General features: G+C 38.4%; 1 protein-coding gene across 3 annotated transcripts in view; it reads left to right on the top strand.

The window, feature by feature from the left end:
* col13a1 (collagen, type XIII, alpha 1) overlaps nucleotides 1-18741 on the top strand; it is a 102533-nt gene that overhangs the window by 53139 nt on the left and 30653 nt on the right. For 2 of the 3 annotated variants that reach the window (XM_084391301.1, XM_084391300.1), the window contains exons 4-19: nucleotides 8-43; nucleotides 1590-1616; nucleotides 3686-3736; nucleotides 6025-6060; nucleotides 6528-6554; nucleotides 6854-6880; nucleotides 8191-8217; nucleotides 8345-8371; nucleotides 8469-8495; nucleotides 11109-11174; nucleotides 14097-14189; nucleotides 14464-14505; nucleotides 14618-14635; nucleotides 15122-15148; nucleotides 15563-15607; nucleotides 17619-17645. In XM_084391301.1, the coding sequence (XP_084247427.1) occupies nucleotides 8-43; nucleotides 1590-1616; nucleotides 3686-3736; nucleotides 6025-6060; nucleotides 6528-6554; nucleotides 6854-6880; nucleotides 8191-8217; nucleotides 8345-8371; nucleotides 8469-8495; nucleotides 11109-11174; nucleotides 14097-14189; nucleotides 14464-14505; nucleotides 14618-14635; nucleotides 15122-15148; nucleotides 15563-15607; nucleotides 17619-17645 (603 nt within the window). Of the gene's footprint in view, nucleotides 1-7; nucleotides 44-1589; nucleotides 1617-3685; nucleotides 3737-6024; nucleotides 6061-6527; nucleotides 6555-6853; nucleotides 6881-8190; nucleotides 8218-8344; nucleotides 8372-8468; nucleotides 8496-10529; nucleotides 10572-11108; nucleotides 11175-14096; nucleotides 14190-14463; nucleotides 14506-14617; nucleotides 14636-15121; nucleotides 15149-15562; nucleotides 15608-17618; nucleotides 17646-18741 lie in introns of all 3 variants that reach the window. The other variant, XM_084391302.1, reaches the window with a different exon arrangement.

The following is an 18741-nucleotide window of genomic DNA, read 5'->3' as shown; positions in this document are numbered from 1 at the left end:
CCACTAGGGAGACAAAGGATCAATGGGCATTCCTGGAAGAATGGTGAGTGATTTGATATGCACTAAGCCCAACAAGTTAGTCTGTAGTATATTGCTGTAGTCTTGAATAATTGGTCATCAATGCTCAGTGGCATGCCATTATTTAAAGCTAAACATTTGTAGCTAACTGTACAGCACATTTGCTTTGACACCAGTAATTTATGCCAAAGGCCATACTGATTCCATCAGATCCGATTGGACAATATTAATGTTTGCTTGAATTGCTAAGTATGTCATATACAACATCCAGTATAATTGAATATCACTTCCTAATTTGTTTTGACCTGTTTTAGCTTGCACTGTGAATGTAAGCATTCACAAACTTTCACATGAATTTCTTCCAAATGTTTAATGTAGCTTTTCAGCGCAACTATATGATATAAACCAAAAACTCTATCTTATTTATTCAGCCATAAAATGGTTTCCACTTCATTGCCACCATTGATAGTTAAGGAAATGTCTTACTGAGATGTCTGAAATATGTCCGTCACATTTGAACAAGGGCTGAAGAAAAGAGTTCTTTCTGGCTGCATTTGATGAGAAATTCTCTCTCCTTATTACTCAGTTTGTCTTGGCTGCTCAGTCATGTAAAAATGATTTACTTGTTGAACTTTAAATAGAAAATAGACTTCAAAAAAGTTCTTTTTTTCTTGTCAGTTACACTCTACATGCTGAGAAGGTAAAATGTGCAGCCAAACCTAGAGGAGATCTTGGAAGAAACGTTTTGTGTATATATATATATCCAAAGAGAGACAATATAAATATATTCAAAGCTAGAGAAACAGATTTGAAAACCACAGACAGTTGTGAGCTCTATTTTACCTCCTCATTCATAAGATTTGTGCATTTGGAATTGGCCATTTTTCAGATTAGCACAATGCATGATGTGTCGCAACAGAATTCAGGGTCATCCAAAAACCACATAGTCATATAGATGTCCCCCTGGAGCGTAGCAGCTACTCTTCCTTAAACATTTTGACTAAGAAACCGATAAAACTGCATTGTCCTCAAAGGAGACATTCCAGAATATTGACCCTTGTATGGTTGCATACTCTAAGCTCACCCTAATGCTTTCTCTTGAAAAACAATCCCTACCTAAAAGCAGTCAGCAGCGTTCAGCTCAAACTGTGAGCCCCAAGCCGAGTTTTCCATATTTCACCCAGTGTAAAGCTACATTGTGCTCCTTTAGATTCTCACAGGAAGCGTTTTTTTTTTTTTTTTTCACTCTTCATGACTTATCCTTCCCCCCTCCAACCTCCTCCACTGACCAGTCTGTCTGTGAGAAAAGTTAGCAGCCCCCTCATCTACTATCCATTACTCCCCACAGGCCAGCAGTGTAACACTCCAGTGCTTCCGTTCCCCTGTAGCCTCCACCCCTCAACAACCAAAAATGCTCCAGTACATCAGTGTGTCCCATTCCCCAACCTCCAAACGCTCCGTCTCAGGCTGCTGCATGCCTGTGTCCTCTCAGAACCTTGCTAACCCTGGTTCCTCTCTCTGTCTCTCTCCTCCTCACTGTGCATGTGACTGTGTCTGCTGTGACTGACCAGGGCTTAAAGGGAAACCTGGGGGAGAAGGTAAGTGCAGGACGTCAGCCTGCATGTGCAGAATTGAGACTCTCTCACTGTGGGTGGCTGTGTTGATGCGGGTGGGAGGGGGGAGCGGGGTGGGGTGGGTTGACGACCTGAATCCATTGCACAAAGTGCACAGGTATCGTGATTTATATCAGGAAGGCTTCAGGCTTTATTTTGAAGGGCCTTGGGGGTCACATTCGGAAGACGTTTCCCACAATGCTTGGATTACCTGTTTATTCTTGTAGCACTGTGAAGTTTTAAGACTCCCCAATCTAGACAGAGATGTTTGGAATGAAGCAGCGTGCAATATCCTACCACTTCAGGACACATCCCAAACTATTCAAATGTTGTGTATTCACTAGAGGTCTGTTCGAGTCTGTATTTGGTATGACTGAGCGCTCTAGACTGAATTTAGTACATTGAGCTTCAGTTCCTGTTGTGGCAAATGTGGTTTGAGCCATTCTTAAACCAGTTCCATTTGGCAGCTTCGCTCAGTGTTTGTACAAGCCAGCAGTTCTGTGGCCTCCCTTCATCAAGCTGGAATGATATTGTAATGTCTGAGGCCCGAACAAGCAGTGTGAGGAGAAACATATTCTTCATCCTTCACCATCACAGAAAAGAAGTGAAACTTCCAAAACACTGTGGTTCTAAAGAACTTGGCTGGGAAATAAATAGTGATGTGACCACCGGGCCGACAAGTAGAGAAGCAGACAATATACGACCTTGGAAAGACCCACCACATTTTCATCCAGAATAATCAGTGGGCTTCCCTTGCTGTTTCAGGGGTTTACTTTTATCCCCTCTTTTTAAGTGCGGTCATGTTTTACCTTCCAGCAAGGGTAAGTCTTGACCCAACAAATTTTGGGTGAAGAACTTCACATCATTGGATATCAAAACTAACCCCCTCAAGATAAATGGGCACATTAGCCCTGAAACTGACAGGCTTAGCGTTTCATTCCTCATGCAAATAAATTCAGTTGAATCATAAGTGGTTGCGTTGGAAAGCTCAAGCCAAATGAAAATCAGGCGAATCGGTGATTGATTGGTTGAACTTTGCAAGAACTGCAGAACTTGAGACAATGTATTCTTTAGACAGAAAGGATTACTTGTTGAACGAAATGAAATCTGTGAAGATCGTATCATTCATTAGTAAGACCAATTCTTAAATATCAGCAGAATTTGCTCCTGCTTTGGCTGAATATATTTGGACTCTTTGTCCAGTACCCATTCCTAGCTGCCAAATGCTTGTAATGTAAGCCTGTTCAAAGGGATATCTCTAAATCTTCAGTTGTCCTGTTGCACAGATCTCTGCAAGATTCTGTGGGTAACCATAAACCTTGGGGGCAAAGCTTAGGAGTCCTTTCCTTTTCCACAACCTGAAAATCAGTCTTGTGCGTCACCCCTTTCACTATCTAGTGACCTTTGTAGGTGACTCAAAAAAGTGCTAAAACAAATACTCCTTCGTCCCCTGATAAAGTGGGCATTGAACCAGAAAAATAAAAAATTGTCCACAATTTGATGGATGGCTGAGTCATCAAAGGTGTCTTCCTGATAAAGTTTCACATGAGAGAGCTAATTAGGGAAAGTGCTGGAAACCTGAGAGCTTTCCTGTCTGACCACAGAGCGTAGCGGGATTGCGCTTGGATGTTTGGTGCAGTGCTGCGGACAGGCAGACACCGTGCAAATCACCTAGTTTACGCCAGATAACCAGCCCGCCGGGCCGTCTGCTGTTTGCTCAGCAGTGCTCCCTGACCCTCTCAATTCGCTGTCAAGACGTAAACTACAACTCTGAAATGAGAACCAGGGTCTGCTGACATTTTACTTACAGACCAAAATACAGTGTTCACCTCTGAGCCACATGCAAGCGCTCTCCGTGAGGCGGCTTAGCGAAAGAGTTATGTTAAACAGATGTTATAGGGTTTTTCAGAAAGGGTTATTCTATTCCGCAGATACAATATATTCACTGATACATTTGGCTTTGTGTACTAGGTGTAGTTTAGAGGATATCATTCCTTCTCTTTTCTGTCACTTCCTCTCCTCACTGTCTTTCTACCTCTCTTATCTGTCCTTAGGGAGCGCCAGGAGAGCCAGGTCTGTCTATCATTGGCCCACGAGGACCTCCTGTAAGTGTTTGCTCTGTCACTGCCTAAACTCTTCAACATCTTCCTCTAATGTCAGATCTCCAGAGTAGATACAGGTTATAGGTGAAGATTTTAGCAGCTTTTGGCCTCAATCCTATGATTCCAAGAGTTCTTGGCAAGGGGTTGTTCTATTGTTTTTCTTTCCGCACTTAACTTACAGACCACCCCAAAGTGAGCTCGATAAATTTATGGTCTAGGCTAGATCAGCAGGATCAGCGTCATCTAGCACACTACTGTATGTGGAGAAAATCCAATGAATCTCGTCTAATCAAGACTTGATCTCTAAGGTGCACGAACAGGACAGGAATCCCACTGCAGCTTGTATGGAAGCACTTACACTTCATCAGTGTATTTCGGGGCTGTGACTCCCACGTAATGACGCCCATTTGGAATCTCATCTTCATTAGCAAGAAGGAATGAAAACATCCCAGCCCTTGTCATTATAATCCAGACATTAGACGTGCAGATTGTGCTGTATCTGTTAATGAGTGGTCAGTCATCATGCGAAATGGGGCTTGTCCCCAAACTGGCACTCTTTCCCTTTCTTTGCATTCCATTCAGCAAGACAAAACTGTAATGTTACGCCGTCAGAAGCGCAATTTCCTTGTTGATTATGCCGTGCAAAACTTTGTCCTGTGGTTTCCCCATTCATCCAACACACTCTTATGGCAGGGTCGTCAGACTGTTCAGACATCTGTTTTTCTGCTTGCTGATTATACACTTTTCTATACCTCTGACCCATCACCTCTAATAAGGCGTCAGGAGTGGACATCAGGCATAGAGAACTGGTGACAGGTGAAGTTTCATTGCAGGGCTGCCTCAAAGGGAATGTCTTCAGCAGTTGTTCTGAAAGCATAGGGTTTGTCCTCACCTCCAAAAGGGTCACAGAGGTTGATTTGAGGCAGAAGTGTGGAGAGGCCAGCGGAAATGACTGCTTTTGCCAGGCAGGTAGACCTGATAGGGCGGTAAAAGTTTCTTTCTCACACATAAGTGGAACAGTTATGGAGTAAACGGAGCGATCATTAGATGATGTGTTGAGTTTTCATTACATTTACAATTATTGTCTTAGCTGATCAGGTCAAGGCCAAGGTTTTTGAAAGTTATAAAGATACAACATAAATATGAGCTATTCTAGAATACGCAAAAGAAAAGAAGAAATACTTTTTATTTCTTACTGATAAAAACTGAGGCTTTCAAAACAATGATATCGGTCTTTGGAAGGTCAATTAATTACATTAATTATATATATATATATAGGTAACATTGTTACTTTAAAAACAAATACATTTTTGCAGAATCCCTTTTGTAGATTCCTTAGTAGCACTGGACCCCAGTTTGAAAACCCCTGTCTTATGTGTCTTTGTTTTTGTCATATTTTGTTCAAGGTACACTTTGAAAAATTGTGTCTGTCCTGAAAACGACTGAAAAGTGATATGTAATCTGGGTTTAATTCCAAGATCAGATTGCGGTCAGAAAATTTATGTTGCATCACTCCTGAAGAATGTTATGGATTGCGTCCATAGTGGATTTTTGGTTTAGAGGATTTTTTTTTTTTTTTTTGCTGGACTGGACTTGTATTCAATTGTTTTCTATTACTTTTTGTTACATTTTTGTGCCAACAAAATGAATGTTGTCAGTCCTGTTTTGGGTGATTCCGAGGGGGCACATGCTGCTACTTCCATTATTCCAGACCTTTAGGTTCCCAAGGCAGAGAAAATCAGCCATGTTCCAATAACTACCTGAGACCCAGACACACAATCCCCTTCATTAGCTCCATTCACCTCTTCCTTGTAATTTTCTCTCAGGTTGCTCCAACGCGGTCTTTTTTTTTTTTTTTTGCCAGGCATATTGAATGACTTCCTTTTTTCCCAAGGGCTGCAAAAGTTTATTCAGGAAAGCAAACTTAGTATTGTTCACGGGAGAATGTAGCACTAATGATTACTGACATTTACTTATTCAGAATGTGAGAGCCAATAAGACAAATTAAATAAGGACAACTCTAATGTCTTCCAGTTAGTTCTTTCCAGTGTTGAATTTCAGTCAGTGTCCCACAGTTTTTAGAGCTTTATTTGTCTTTGTCTCCTCATCCCACACAAAGTGCTTCCTACAGAGCAGGAAGGCTCCTGTCCTTCAACCTCAATTACGACACAAGTTTAGAGGAACAATACTCAGTCTCTCAACACAGACCTCCTTTCATCGAGTTCACATAATCCTCATGTTTTTCGTATAGAAAATAACTGCTTATCTTTTTTCTTTCTGTCTCCCCTCAGGGTCAGCCTGGTACTAGAGGATTTCCAGGCTTTCCGGTAAGTGACTTTTGTCTGAAGCCAACTGAACAAACCTCTAGGTTATTTGTGAGTTTATAAAAGCCACCAATTAGCTACTGGTTGCCTTGACCCCTTATTTAATTGATGCACATGGAAATGACTCAAGGAAGTGCGACTAAATGTACAGTAGGCTTGTGCAGCTGTCATATAAGCACTGTAAGGTATATAAATGTCCTAGAACACTTTCTATAGGCTATCTACCTCTTCTGGATATTTAATGCTCTTTTCAGGTGTTTATTACCCTGCATGATCACTGTTCAGCAGGACACATTGTTAAAATACAGTACCCTCAGTGTGTCTAGTTAGTGTTTTACCTTTAGTCTCAAGGCAATATATATATATTTTTTAATAAACATTGTCATATTAGCTAGTCTAGACAAGAGAATTGGAGCTGTTTTTTGCCTTCACAATATCGCCAACCTGCTGTTCTCCCACTTCTTTTCCAGGGCCCCATCGGCTTGGACGGGAAATCCGTAAGTTTCGCTTTAGTCCTTACAAATGTTTAAGTAATTGACACTCATGCAGGTTTGGAACCTCCGAACCCTTGCACGAAATTATTTGGCAGTAATTGATAATTGACGGTCATTTTGGCAATGAAGAGGATAATTATGGTAATAATAATTATGCCAATTATTGTAATAAATTCACTATTGTCGCCATCATGACAGAAATTAATGATGATATGTGTACAAAGAATGAAGTAATTTGTGCTACTTAAAAAGACTAAAGAGAATGGATATTTTGCCTTTGCCTTTTTCCCCCAACCTTACAGGGACAGAATGGTCCAAAAGGTGATATGGTAAGTGTTTTTGTAACCATTTTAACCTACCATTGTTAACTGGCTTGAGAAATGGAGTGCAAAACCAATTTCCTATAAATGTGATCCTAAGAAAACACACCTTGGCTGGAATTAATTGAAGTGTTAAAATACAAATCTAAATACTTTTAGTTTAAAGGGACACACATAATGAGATCTGTCATGGTCACTTTTACTAGTGAAATACCGCTGGAGTAAAAACCATTCGTCATAAAGAGAAATATGTAAAGAAGTAAAACATATCATAAAGAAAAATGTGTCAGTGTCCATAAAACTCACCGCTAGAGCTTTTTGTTTTCAAGATGGCTTGTTACACTGATGTTTATCTAGGCTGTAAGCATGGCCATATAAATTCACAAGAACAACACTCTTGTAGTTTGATTTATGGGTAGAGTGACTGAATGGTGTGTTTGTGTGTGTGTGAGAGAGGAGAGAGAAAGAGATGAGAGACCACATTTCATTCAGTGGGGTTTGTCAAAAGTAACTTTAAGTATTTAGCCGCCTGTGGTATTAAAACAAGGACATTGGGTTGGGTCTGTCCTCTTAAACTGCGACTTGATAAATGTAGTCAACAGTTTTCTTTTTCGTGATGAAAGACAATGGGCAGATAGTTTAGTCTCCCAGACTGTGCGCTTTAAACTATTCCTTATGAAATATAGTACAACCTCTATGTTCCTCCTTTTGTAGCATCGTGAGAAAAGGCAAGCTTAGAAACTATAAAAGAGAAGCACTTTTCCGAAATGACACCTTTATAAGACGGCATCAGAGCTGAACGGCCCCTGCTGAGCTTTTGAACATGCCTCACTGAGCTTTAAAGTAATACATACTTTACACAAATATACCCTAAGATGGATATATTTATATAATTTCATTGATAAGTTTCTTCTCAGAATCTTCACATTTGCTTTTAGCCTTATATGGAAGTATTACAGAAATTGATTTGTTGCTTTTTCTGAATGAAAATTATGACTTGGAATCAATCTAAATGTCATTTCTAAGGCTGTGGGTTACATGTTTTTCAGAGGGCATGCTGAATTGTGGGGCATTGATTTATTAAAAGCAGCCACTGATGCTCTCCATACAAACACACAATGATGCTTCTAATCTAGTTCCATAATTCTTAAAGATGGTGTTTGTTTTGTATTTCCTTTTTCAGCATAAGAAATTAATTTATAAGGAAGTGTTTTGTGCGTTTGTTCATGTTATGACTGAGAGGTTTGGCACTGTTGGTCGTAAACAGGAATAGATAATCCGGTAACACATCCGTATTGTAATTGTGATTATTTCCACAGGGTCCTCGTGGTCCTAAAGGAGTACCAGTAAGTATTTGCTTAAATATATTAATATATCATCATAATTCCACAGGAGTTTTTATGTGGCAGTGGAATGTCATGCATGAATTATGTTGGATGAATTTTTAAGTGTTTTGTTAATTTTATTTTTCAGGGTGAACCTGGTCCAAAAGGAGAGAAGGTAGAGTCATGCGTAAAATGCATTAAAATAGCAGCTAATTTTCTTATAATTTGTGAGGACAACACATGATAGATTTTGTTTTTCTTTTCTATTCTAGGGTGTATGTGGTGACTACACTCACAGGGTGAGTGAATGTTCTATTGAACTTATTGTTTTTGTGATATCATAAACGCTGTGAATGTTTCATTTATGGTTTAAAGGAAGCTACCAAATATACTTCGATGGTTGTCTGGTGTTGAAAAATCCCAAGTATATGTTTTCATTCCAGTTTGTCAAAGTGATTTCTCTCGTTTACCCTTAAAAAGACATGTACAACATGTTTTGCGGTTAATTTAGAGACATTAACATAGAGGGAAAAAGGGAAGGAATAATGGATTGGCAGCTTGGATAGTCTCAGATAGGCAGCACATGAGCACATGCCAAGACAGGGCCTCAAATTTGATCAGCCCTCTCTCGGGGAAATCACAGTTTCTTGTAAACACAGCAATTTTACCAACAGCCTGAATTAGATTTGATAAGACTCTCTGTTAATAGGGGTTTTGGTAACAGCCCTAGCCTATTTAAAAGTAATTTTGGCCTTTTGAAGCTATTTTATCAATTATGTAATCTCAAAAACAACACGCAATATAGAAGCAGAAAAATAGTCTTGGCAGTAGATGTTTCTACTGAATCTGTGTTTTGCTTGAAAAAGAAAGTACAGAAACAGCAGCAGGACACGTACAGTTGATAGATTTGTTTCTAAGAATTTAATTGCTGCTTTATTGTGTAAGTGTAGTCAGTATACCATACAGATATATCACATCAAAACAGTCATTTTTCATGCATGTCAGCCAGGCCACGTGCACTATTTAGAAAGCTGCACATAAGGGAGGTATTTTTGGGTGGTTGTAGTACTATAGGTTATTTGCAGATAGGGTTAAACCCAAAGGTCACTACGCTAGATTGAAAGGATACACTCTTTAGTGATGGAACAAAAAATGGGTATTATCACTTGAATGTGTGTGTGTTTATGTATCCGTATCCATGTCCGTGTATTTGTATGTTGGGCCGTTTTAAGCAGGGGCTCCCAATGAAAACGCTGGCAGCTTTGCGCTCCAGTCAGGCTCTGATGTTGAAGGTTTGTGGACTGTTCGCTGTCCCTCATCCCTAATACCGTGATATGTGGGTTACAGTCCTGCTGCAAAGAGAGACATAGCTGAAAACTGTGCTCTAGTTTATCCACATGCACTGTTGGAGGTGCAGAGAAGTGCCTGTTATTATAACTGATTGAAAACACTATAGGAATTTATAATGACACATTTTATCACACAGCTGTTTTCCTGCTTTTTCTTTGGCCTTCTCAAGGAACTTTTATGGTTGTGGTATATCATTTTAAGGTACACTTTGCAGCTGTAACTTTATATGTCATCGAAAATGCATCCAAATGTTTTTTGGATATGTTAAATGCATAAATACCATGTGTCTTTTATATTTTGATTGGCCTCCTTATGCAGAGTACCTTAACACAGTTAAATTGGTGAAAAACCTTCTGCAGGGAGATAAGGATACTTGAAAACACTTGCCTTCCTTATTTATTTGTATTTTTCTCTTACTTGTAAATTCAGTGAGACAATCAGTGCACTTTTATATATTTGATATTATAGATTGTGTAAATTGCTTTTTCATATATTACGTTTATATATTGGAATATGTACACTACGTTCAGAAGTTAAAGGTCTGTATGATTTTTTTTATTTTTTTTATTTCTCCTTTTGTCCCAAAGTCTGCTTGCCATGGTTCATAATGAACGAATCAACAATAGCGTGAGCGTTCCGCAGTTGTCCAAATTTTGTTCAAATAAACACCGGCTTGGTGAGCGTAAGAGCATACAGACCTGAAACTATTGAACAGTAGTGTATATTCCATGTACATTAAGGTCCAAAACTCTGAGACCTCATTGAAAAAGTTTTTTAATTAGAATTAGAGTGCACAATGTAATAACTTTTGGACTTTTGGAACCATAGATGTACATTTTTATGTGTAATTCACCGAGCAAAAATATGAAATACAGGCAACTCACAAGAAGGCAAGTTGTATAAGGTAATATCAACTGTTAGTGGTATATCTGTAAGTGAATAACTCTTCAATCTGTGCTTTGCAATAATGCTGATCTCAACAGAAACGCCGTATTGTCAACGTCTGTGCTGGAGGACAGGCCACAGTAAGTCTGTTGCGAAACTCTCTTTGTGGCAAGACTGAATCCAGCCTGATCTACACAGCATTGCTGCAGTGTTACAGGTGCCGTCACAGTGGAGATGAAACATTATCATTGATAATGTTTGAAATGTGAATTAATAGGGTTGTCAGTCAACTACAAATGATCAAAATCGAATCAAATGCATAGTTTATAGTCTTTTACCTGCATATTACTAAACATAAATCTTTTATCTTTTATGTTTAATTTGAGATATTCATTTGATAATTGTGAGAATTTTTACATTTATAAATAGCAAACCTACAGTACTCCACTCTGATGGACTTGTGACTGTTCAGTGATGCTGAATCCTTTTGGCTCTGTCTCTCTATCCCCTTGCCTTGCTTTTTCCTTACTGTTCACTTTCTTTTTCATTTGTTTTTCTGTTTTTTTCCCTTCCCCTCCTCTTCTATCTCTGGCCCGTTTCCTTCCTTTGGCCTCCTGATGAACTTGTTGGGCTGGTGGTTTTGTGCACTGTGGCCCACCTGTGCTTTGTGACCTCAGCAGATGTTACCCATCACCGTCCGCAACATGCCCTCAATAAGCCCTCTAATCCTAAAGCGCCTCAAGGTACATCTCTCTCTGCCACCCTCCCACCCCTTCCTTACGGATGCCAACCTCCATCCACCGACTGCCAGCCAGGCCTCTTAGTGCCACCTGTGTTCGAACAAACAGCCGGGGTTGAAATATCTTAGCCAATTGTTTCATTGTCTTGATATGACATAGTCCACTTGAAATACACTTCTTTCCTAAAGTAATGTCCAATTCACAAAATTTATAGGCTTATAAACTCTACCCCACAGCAAGAACTTCTGTCAGGCCCTCTCTGTATTCTATGTCCATCTGTTTTAACTGGACATTATCTCAATAAAATTCTCTAATACATAATGGATTGTCCTTATATGTCTAGTCATATGATAATGTTGGGGTTAAGGATCGTTCAGGTATTTTTGAGCTGATTTTGGATATAAAAGATTAATACAACTACTAGAGAATTTTGCGATGCAATTTAATATTTGAAATTATTCAAATTTGGAGTCTTTTAGTCCAATTTACGATACAGTTCAATTTGTTAACATTAGTTAATGCGTCAGATATCATGAACAATAAAAAAAAAAATTGTAGCATTATATTCCTAATGTATTAAAGGCCACATTTGTCCTGGTTATGGTGTAATTACGCAAATTACTTCTGATTAATATTAATTGATATGCACTTACTGTAGGTTCAGGTTTAGGGTTTGTTTTAGTGTTAGTTTCTTGTAATTATGCATAATTTACTGTTAGTAATATAATAGTAAACACATTTAACATGTATTTAACACATTAAAATAGTGTTCCTATGTTAACTAATGTTAGTTTATGCAAATTGTTAAAAAATGTTTTTTGTACAAGTAGGAATTAACCAAAATTAAAGTATTTTTCTTTATTTCATTTTAGATATTGCGTTAACTAATGTTGACATTATCGTAGAGTGTTATTAACTGACTTTCAGAACATATGCATTTCAAATGAACAGTCTTTTTTAGGAAAAGACCAACAAAATCTTATGACATCAACTTGCACTCATAGGCGTGTCCAATTTGTTTGTCCAATCAGATGCTCTAAAGAAATGTTTACAAAAACACTCGTTAGGCCATTTCATGGGGTGTTTAAAAGTTCAAAATGTATATATTTTATTCTTTGTCAGTCTACAATGACTCATCAGATTCCTTAAGAACAGTAAGCAGGGCTCCAGCCATAATAACAAAACAAACAGAAGTTTACAAAAACATTGACAGTCAAAAGATAACAGAAAAATTAGACCGCTTAGCAGAAAAGTGAGTCTGTTCTAAAAGGCTCTCTGCTTTTACTGCCCACTCCAGGAAGTGCCCCTGGCACAGGTTGACCCCGGTTGGCACCCGTCCTCCATCTTAATTCTACAGGTGTGAAGTCTGTGCACGCCAATTTCGAGTACCATGCTTGGAGACAATGGTACAGACTGTGGAAGACAGAAAGTGTTAGGGAAAGATCTTTGCAGCTGATTGGATTGGGTCTCCGAGTTAGGTCGGGTCTGTGCATTGGATGGAGATCATGGAATGTCTCCATTTAATGGATCCACATCTGGCCTCATAAATCAAATCTCGACAAGTCCTGTCAAGGAATAAATGGATAAAATATGGATCTGAAGCTGATGGATGTGTTTCGGATTTCTTTGAGCTTCAGACTTTGCTACTGAACAGGGACCGTGAAAGGGTTTTCTTTGTCACGGTATCTGCTCTATTTGTGGTTAATCAGTCTTGTACACGGTTGCCAGTATGTAGGAGGTCTTAATTTTCTGTCTATAGTAGCAGACTTGGAAATAAATGCTTTTAATGGAAGGAAAATTATTCAAAGTTCTAACACCAAATGTTCCGTTTGCAGACTAAGCCTCTTTAATGTTGAAAACAGACATTTTGAAAATTAATTACACAGCAGAAATCTTACATAATCAGTTTTCCTCATGGTCTCTTCTCAGGAAGAGTAGGATATTGTTTAGTCGAGTCTTATTTCCTATTTTCACATCCCTCTCACTGTGTAAATACTGGACACTTTCCTGTAGATGATTTTGTTTAGTCTCTTTTTGTATTGAAGGTCTCGTCTTGCTCATAACTGAGAAGTACCGAGATAGTTTTAAAACAGGCAAAAGTGGATCATGTAGAGCAGTGGTTTCCAACTGGTCGGACACCTGGGAAAAGCTATGCTAAATGCATTTGATAAAATAAATAGGCTTAACAACCTTTCAAAGGGAGGAGAAAAATCTTCTCATATTTTTTGTTCTTTGCATAAAAGGCTGTGCGTCCAATCAAACTCACCGGAAAAAAACATGACCCGGACTACATGGAATTTGAGTTCACTTACAGTGAGGATCAAATCTGAAGTTTCAGTTTTAAACAACAAAATATTTTGGGTTGCCACTTCATGTCCAATTCTAAATGGCATCTTTAAAAAAAACTCAGTTGGGAACCACTGATGTAGACCTGACTGAAGAAGTTTTGTAAGGCCACTAGCAAAATTGTAGGGTTTGTTAAGTTTTAGACATTAGTTAATGGTTAGTGGGCCACTAAAGAGGTTCTTAAAAGCATTGTGAAATTTTTTTTATTTACCTAACTTTTTTCCCAAAATTTTCCCCCCACTATTTTCCAAACATGGTACTCTTAAAAACTAGAATAACATCAATCATCTCATCCTGACACTTGACTTTCAACTCAACCTTCAAACCTGGGTTCCTCTCAGTTTCAAATCCATTGTTTCATCATTTAATTATTGTAAATATTTAAAAAAAAGAAAATCACATTTTATAAAAGATTTTGAGTAAATATTCCATCAACAAATTTGCTCATTCTTTAATTTCATATCTCATTATTGTGAATCACTGGATTTGGATCGGAGTGGATCATGCCACAGATGTTATGAATTGTACTTTATATCCAAATGATTTCTTTATCTCAGATGCTAACTTCCTGTCTCTCAGCAGGGCGAGCCTGGAGCACAAGGACCACCGGGACCTCCTGGCCCCCCAGGGCCTTCGGGGACTCCTGGTCTAAATGGTGCTAGTGGGCCCCCGGTAAATCTCACTTTATTTATTTATTTATTTATTTATTTACTTACTTACTTATAACCTGGATAATGTACAGTCAGCTTCTTCTTTTTTTTTGGTTGAAAAATAAACCCCTATGTGTCATGTGTGATGAGGAAACCAGCTTATAAATCATATTATATGATGTTTTACAGAAAGTTTTCTGAGATTGGTAGGTTTAGGGGACAGAATACACAGTTTTTACAGTATAAAAAAAGTGTGTGTGTGTTTTAACTATCTACCTACTCTTTTTTTGGCATAGGGTAAACCCGGAGAACCTGGAAAACCTGGAAAAGATCCAAGGGTGAGTATTCGAATACATGCATTGTCATCCTCACCTTCCCAGCACGGAATCTCAACATCAGAAATCTATATTGCTTCAAACTGAAATGTTGTGTCTTTTTCTTTGATTTTAGATGCTACCGGGGCTGAAGGTAAGCTTGAAAACCACACAGCTGTCCAGCTGCACTGCAATGATAGTATTTTCCACAGGCGAGTCATAAACAGGCTCACATGAAGTTCACACACAGTTCAGCAGCCTACAGGGTGGGTCCGCTCTGTCTTTCCCAGTACAGAAGGGGTGGATACGCCATAATTGATTAACCGTGTTGCTGTTGGATAAGTATGTATTTCCCCTGATGCGTTAATTGCCACTGAGTTTATACTGGGGAATATTAATTGTGCTCCATTTAGAAGCACTAGTCCCTAATAGGAGCGTACTTCAGCTCTCTATAAAGATTGTCTGCCGGCGGTCTATATAAGAGCTGTAACTGGAGGCTTACTCCTTTGGACATGAAGTTCCCAATAAACGAATACCACTCTGCTTATAGCCCCTTTTAAACAAATTCTCGATAAAAGCCACAGAGCAAATAGGTCTTGGATGGATATTTGATTGTTTTTTATTTTTATTATTTTTATAGGGTGAACCCGGTGTACCTGGACATAAGGTGAGTGTGTCCATCAAAGTTCATGAGTAGACATTTATTGTTTGTGTTATCCGAAAAGCCATTTTTTAAATCCCACATCTTAGAACTACAAATTTGGCACTGCTGCTGATTGCTTAAACAAAACGGATCCTCCTTCTCAGAGGAGCCTTCAGGAATTAAGCAGAATGACGTATCAATTAATCATTCGGCAGAGTGATTGAAAACCACTAAGTTGCAGGGCAGAGCCCTGAATGTTAGGCTTATTAATCTCTATGCTAGATGAAAAAATTGAAACTTGGAGAAAGAAGCTTGGCACGTCATGCTAGACCATGGATAAAATATTAGTGGATTAGATAGAACACAATTCATCTGGTCAAACTCTACCATTTTCTTCCTGCCTTTTTTCTCTAACTGATTTTCCCCCTTATCTCTCAGGGTGATCGTGGTGAAGGAGGTCCAAGTGGACCTGAAGGCCCCAAGGTAAGAATCTGTAACCTTTGACTGGTTTAAGCAGCTTAAATAATTAACCTGCTCCACAGGTCACCCATCACTTCTGGGTCAGCCCATTACATAATCCCATACATCAGATTGACAGCCCCCTTCGAGTCTGATTCCTGTTGTTTTGTCAATCAATGTCTTGAAGTTTGGGTGCAGAAAAAGGCGTATTCAAATTACATACTTTATTTAATCAGGCCTCCAACAGAAGAGAGTGGGATTTCACCTAAAAGTGTCATTAGGTGTGACATCAGATACCCAAAACATATAGTTTTGATTAAGCCAGTGGGACGGCACCTTTATTGGTTGAGTTTAAATACCACTGGAGCACTAGAGGATTTAGACAAAGTACCGGCTGATAACAGCATCTGTTTGGGGTTTTACTGTCTTCCCCTTCAGCAGTGTGCTTAACTCTAAAGTCATTGAGTGCATTATCCCTGAGGTAATGAAAGATTGAATTAAGATAGTAGATGGGGCTTAGTGTAATGCCTCCTATGCTTACAAAGACTGGATTTATTTGGACAAAAATATAGTAAAAACAGTAATAGTGTGAAATATATTTACAGTTTAGAATAGCTGTTTTCTATTTTAAAATGTAGTTTATTCCTGTGATGGCAAAGTTGAATTTTCAGTAGCCATTACTTCAGTGTTCAGTGTCACATGGTCCTTTAGAAACATTTATTATTATCAGCAATGCTAAAAAGAGTTTTATTAAGTGCTTCTGAATATTTTATTTGAAACCGTGATACTTTTTTTCCGGTTTCTTAGATAAGAATCTATTTGAAATAAAAGTATTTTGTAACATTACAAATGTCCATACTGTCACTTTTGATTAATTTAATGCGCACTTGCTGAGGATGTAACCATATATTCTAGAGAAAACTATCTTTTGGTCTTTTTTTCTTTCTTGAATACTTTCCTGCACACAATCAATCTTTCCACACTTGTTTCCAGAATAGCACAGAACAGTGGGTCAAACAGCTTAGCCTATGTGAAGTTACAAGTGCATTGATTGACACTTTGTGAGGGATACATGTTGGCACAAAAACCACATATAATTTTTTCCATGTGAAATTGAATTTGCTTTGCTTTGAAACAACCTATATAGTTCGCAATCTTGGATTTGTGTTTCGCTTTTACCCGTGGGAACTCTGGAACAACCTGCATATCGATTCCCATCCAAATCTACCTTAGTGAACTTGAGCTTTCTTCCATCAGCCACATCTTCCAACACACGCACCCAGTCAATATCTAAAGCTAGATTGATAGTAAGCATGTCACACAGTGAGCTTATGGAAAATTCCTCTATTCTAGAGTTAGACTAAAGTAGCTTTGTGTTTGTCACGTTTATGTTCACTTTTTTAAACTTAGCTCAGGTGAAATGTTCTATGCTACAGCAGAGAAGCGGTTAGTTTGCACAACTGCACCACCTTCTGGATACTGGCAAGTGTTGCGCTCAAATAAACTCACAAAACCAAAGATTTATGAAGGCAGGTCAAAACTCACTCCCCTGTGTGCTGAGGTTGTCTCCTGTCAGGCCTCTCGTTTCTATTCAGAAAGGAGACGTCTTTATATTCATCTGTGAGAGAGGCAAAGGGCCAATTCAATGGCTTTACAATTAAAAGGTTCAAATCAGAGGAGACATGTTATCCGGCACATTACCAACGCCATTAATCAACAGCAGACTTTGTCTTCCTCCCACGAGACTTTATTTCTGAAAAATTACGGTCTGTCGCCTTCATGGTTGTTTAGTTGTTTACTCAGCAAAGCCAAACCATACAGCATTGAATAGCACAGAAAAGTTTGTTCAAATAATTCCTCCACTAAACAGGAGACTAAACTGGTTGTTTAGATAAATGATGTCATGGACTGAAACTGTTGTCTTGTTGCTGTTATAGATGTAAATTAGTTGCAAATGAGTTGTTTTGGGCTGAAGAAAAGTTTATTTAGCATTCCATAGCATATTGATCACTTTATTTGCTTTGTGTCTCTTTAGGGAATTAAAGGAGACGAAGGACTGAAGGTAAGAAACACATTTGGTTCTGCTTGCTATTTTTTGTATGTTTTGTATGTAATGTTTGGAAGTTTAAAAGTAATATAATTTTGACGTGTTAAAATATTTACAGCGGTAAGTAACCTATTCGTAGGTTGATCAACTCCATAAAGTGTAAACACTGTGTCTTTATGGTGCTATCAAAATCCGTTTGTTTGATCTCGACCAGCCCAACATGGCAACATTGACTCAACCAATAGCATGGGTTTGGGGGAGGGGCTAACTGTTTGTTTAACCAATGGCAGACCGACTTGCAATTGCGTGTGGTGACACATAATTTGCACACGTCACCTTTACATATTTTGTTGTTCTGTGTATGCAAATCTTATATTTGCATTCAGTTTTGATTATCATGTCATCTTTGTGGTTTATTTGAAGTGGTAACACTTTACAATAAGGTCTACATCAGTTAACATGACCTAGCAGTGAGCAATATTTTTGGCTAAAGCATCTTGAAGGAGCAGTATAGAGTATAGAGAGTAAATCTAAACATCTAAAGATTTATGTTTGTATAACTTGAGGCATTTGCTCCTACCGAAGACATGCATCTGCTGGAGTGGTTACACGGTTTGTCACTGGGGAGGTTCTGGACTGTAAAGAGGAGTGGGACGCATGTAAAGTTTACACCTGCTGATACACAAATAGTCCTTACAGGATACAGCTATCCAGACGGTCTAACTGCTCAATGCTGAATGTTGTCCTCTAAAGCCAGCAGTTATAGACAGCCTCACTGAACTCATCTGTGTAAGATACATGAGAATGTGTTTAACATAAAAATACAAAATGCCTCTGTTTAAATAGATCAAAATAAAATACAAGATACTGTGTGAAAAAATTTATCAAAATAAATATACAGTATTTTGTCATTTGAAAATACGTGTAAATTAGTGAGGTATTCCGTGAAGTTGAAATTTATCGGGACCTATTCTGAATGCGAAGAACATTTTTACAGCTGCTTAGAAACATTTGGTTTCATTTCACCCACCTCTTTCCTTCCCCTAAGTTATTACTTTTTTTTTAAATATATTTTTCAATGATAGCTAGTGAACTCGCCAATCGCCAATTA

The sequence above is a fragment of the Rutilus rutilus genome (assembly GCF_951802725.1).
Source record: "Rutilus rutilus genome assembly, chromosome: 20".
NCBI classification, from domain to species: Eukaryota; Metazoa; Chordata; class Actinopteri; order Cypriniformes; family Leuciscidae; genus Rutilus; species Rutilus rutilus.
This window is presented reverse-complemented; position numbering and strand designations above follow the sequence as displayed.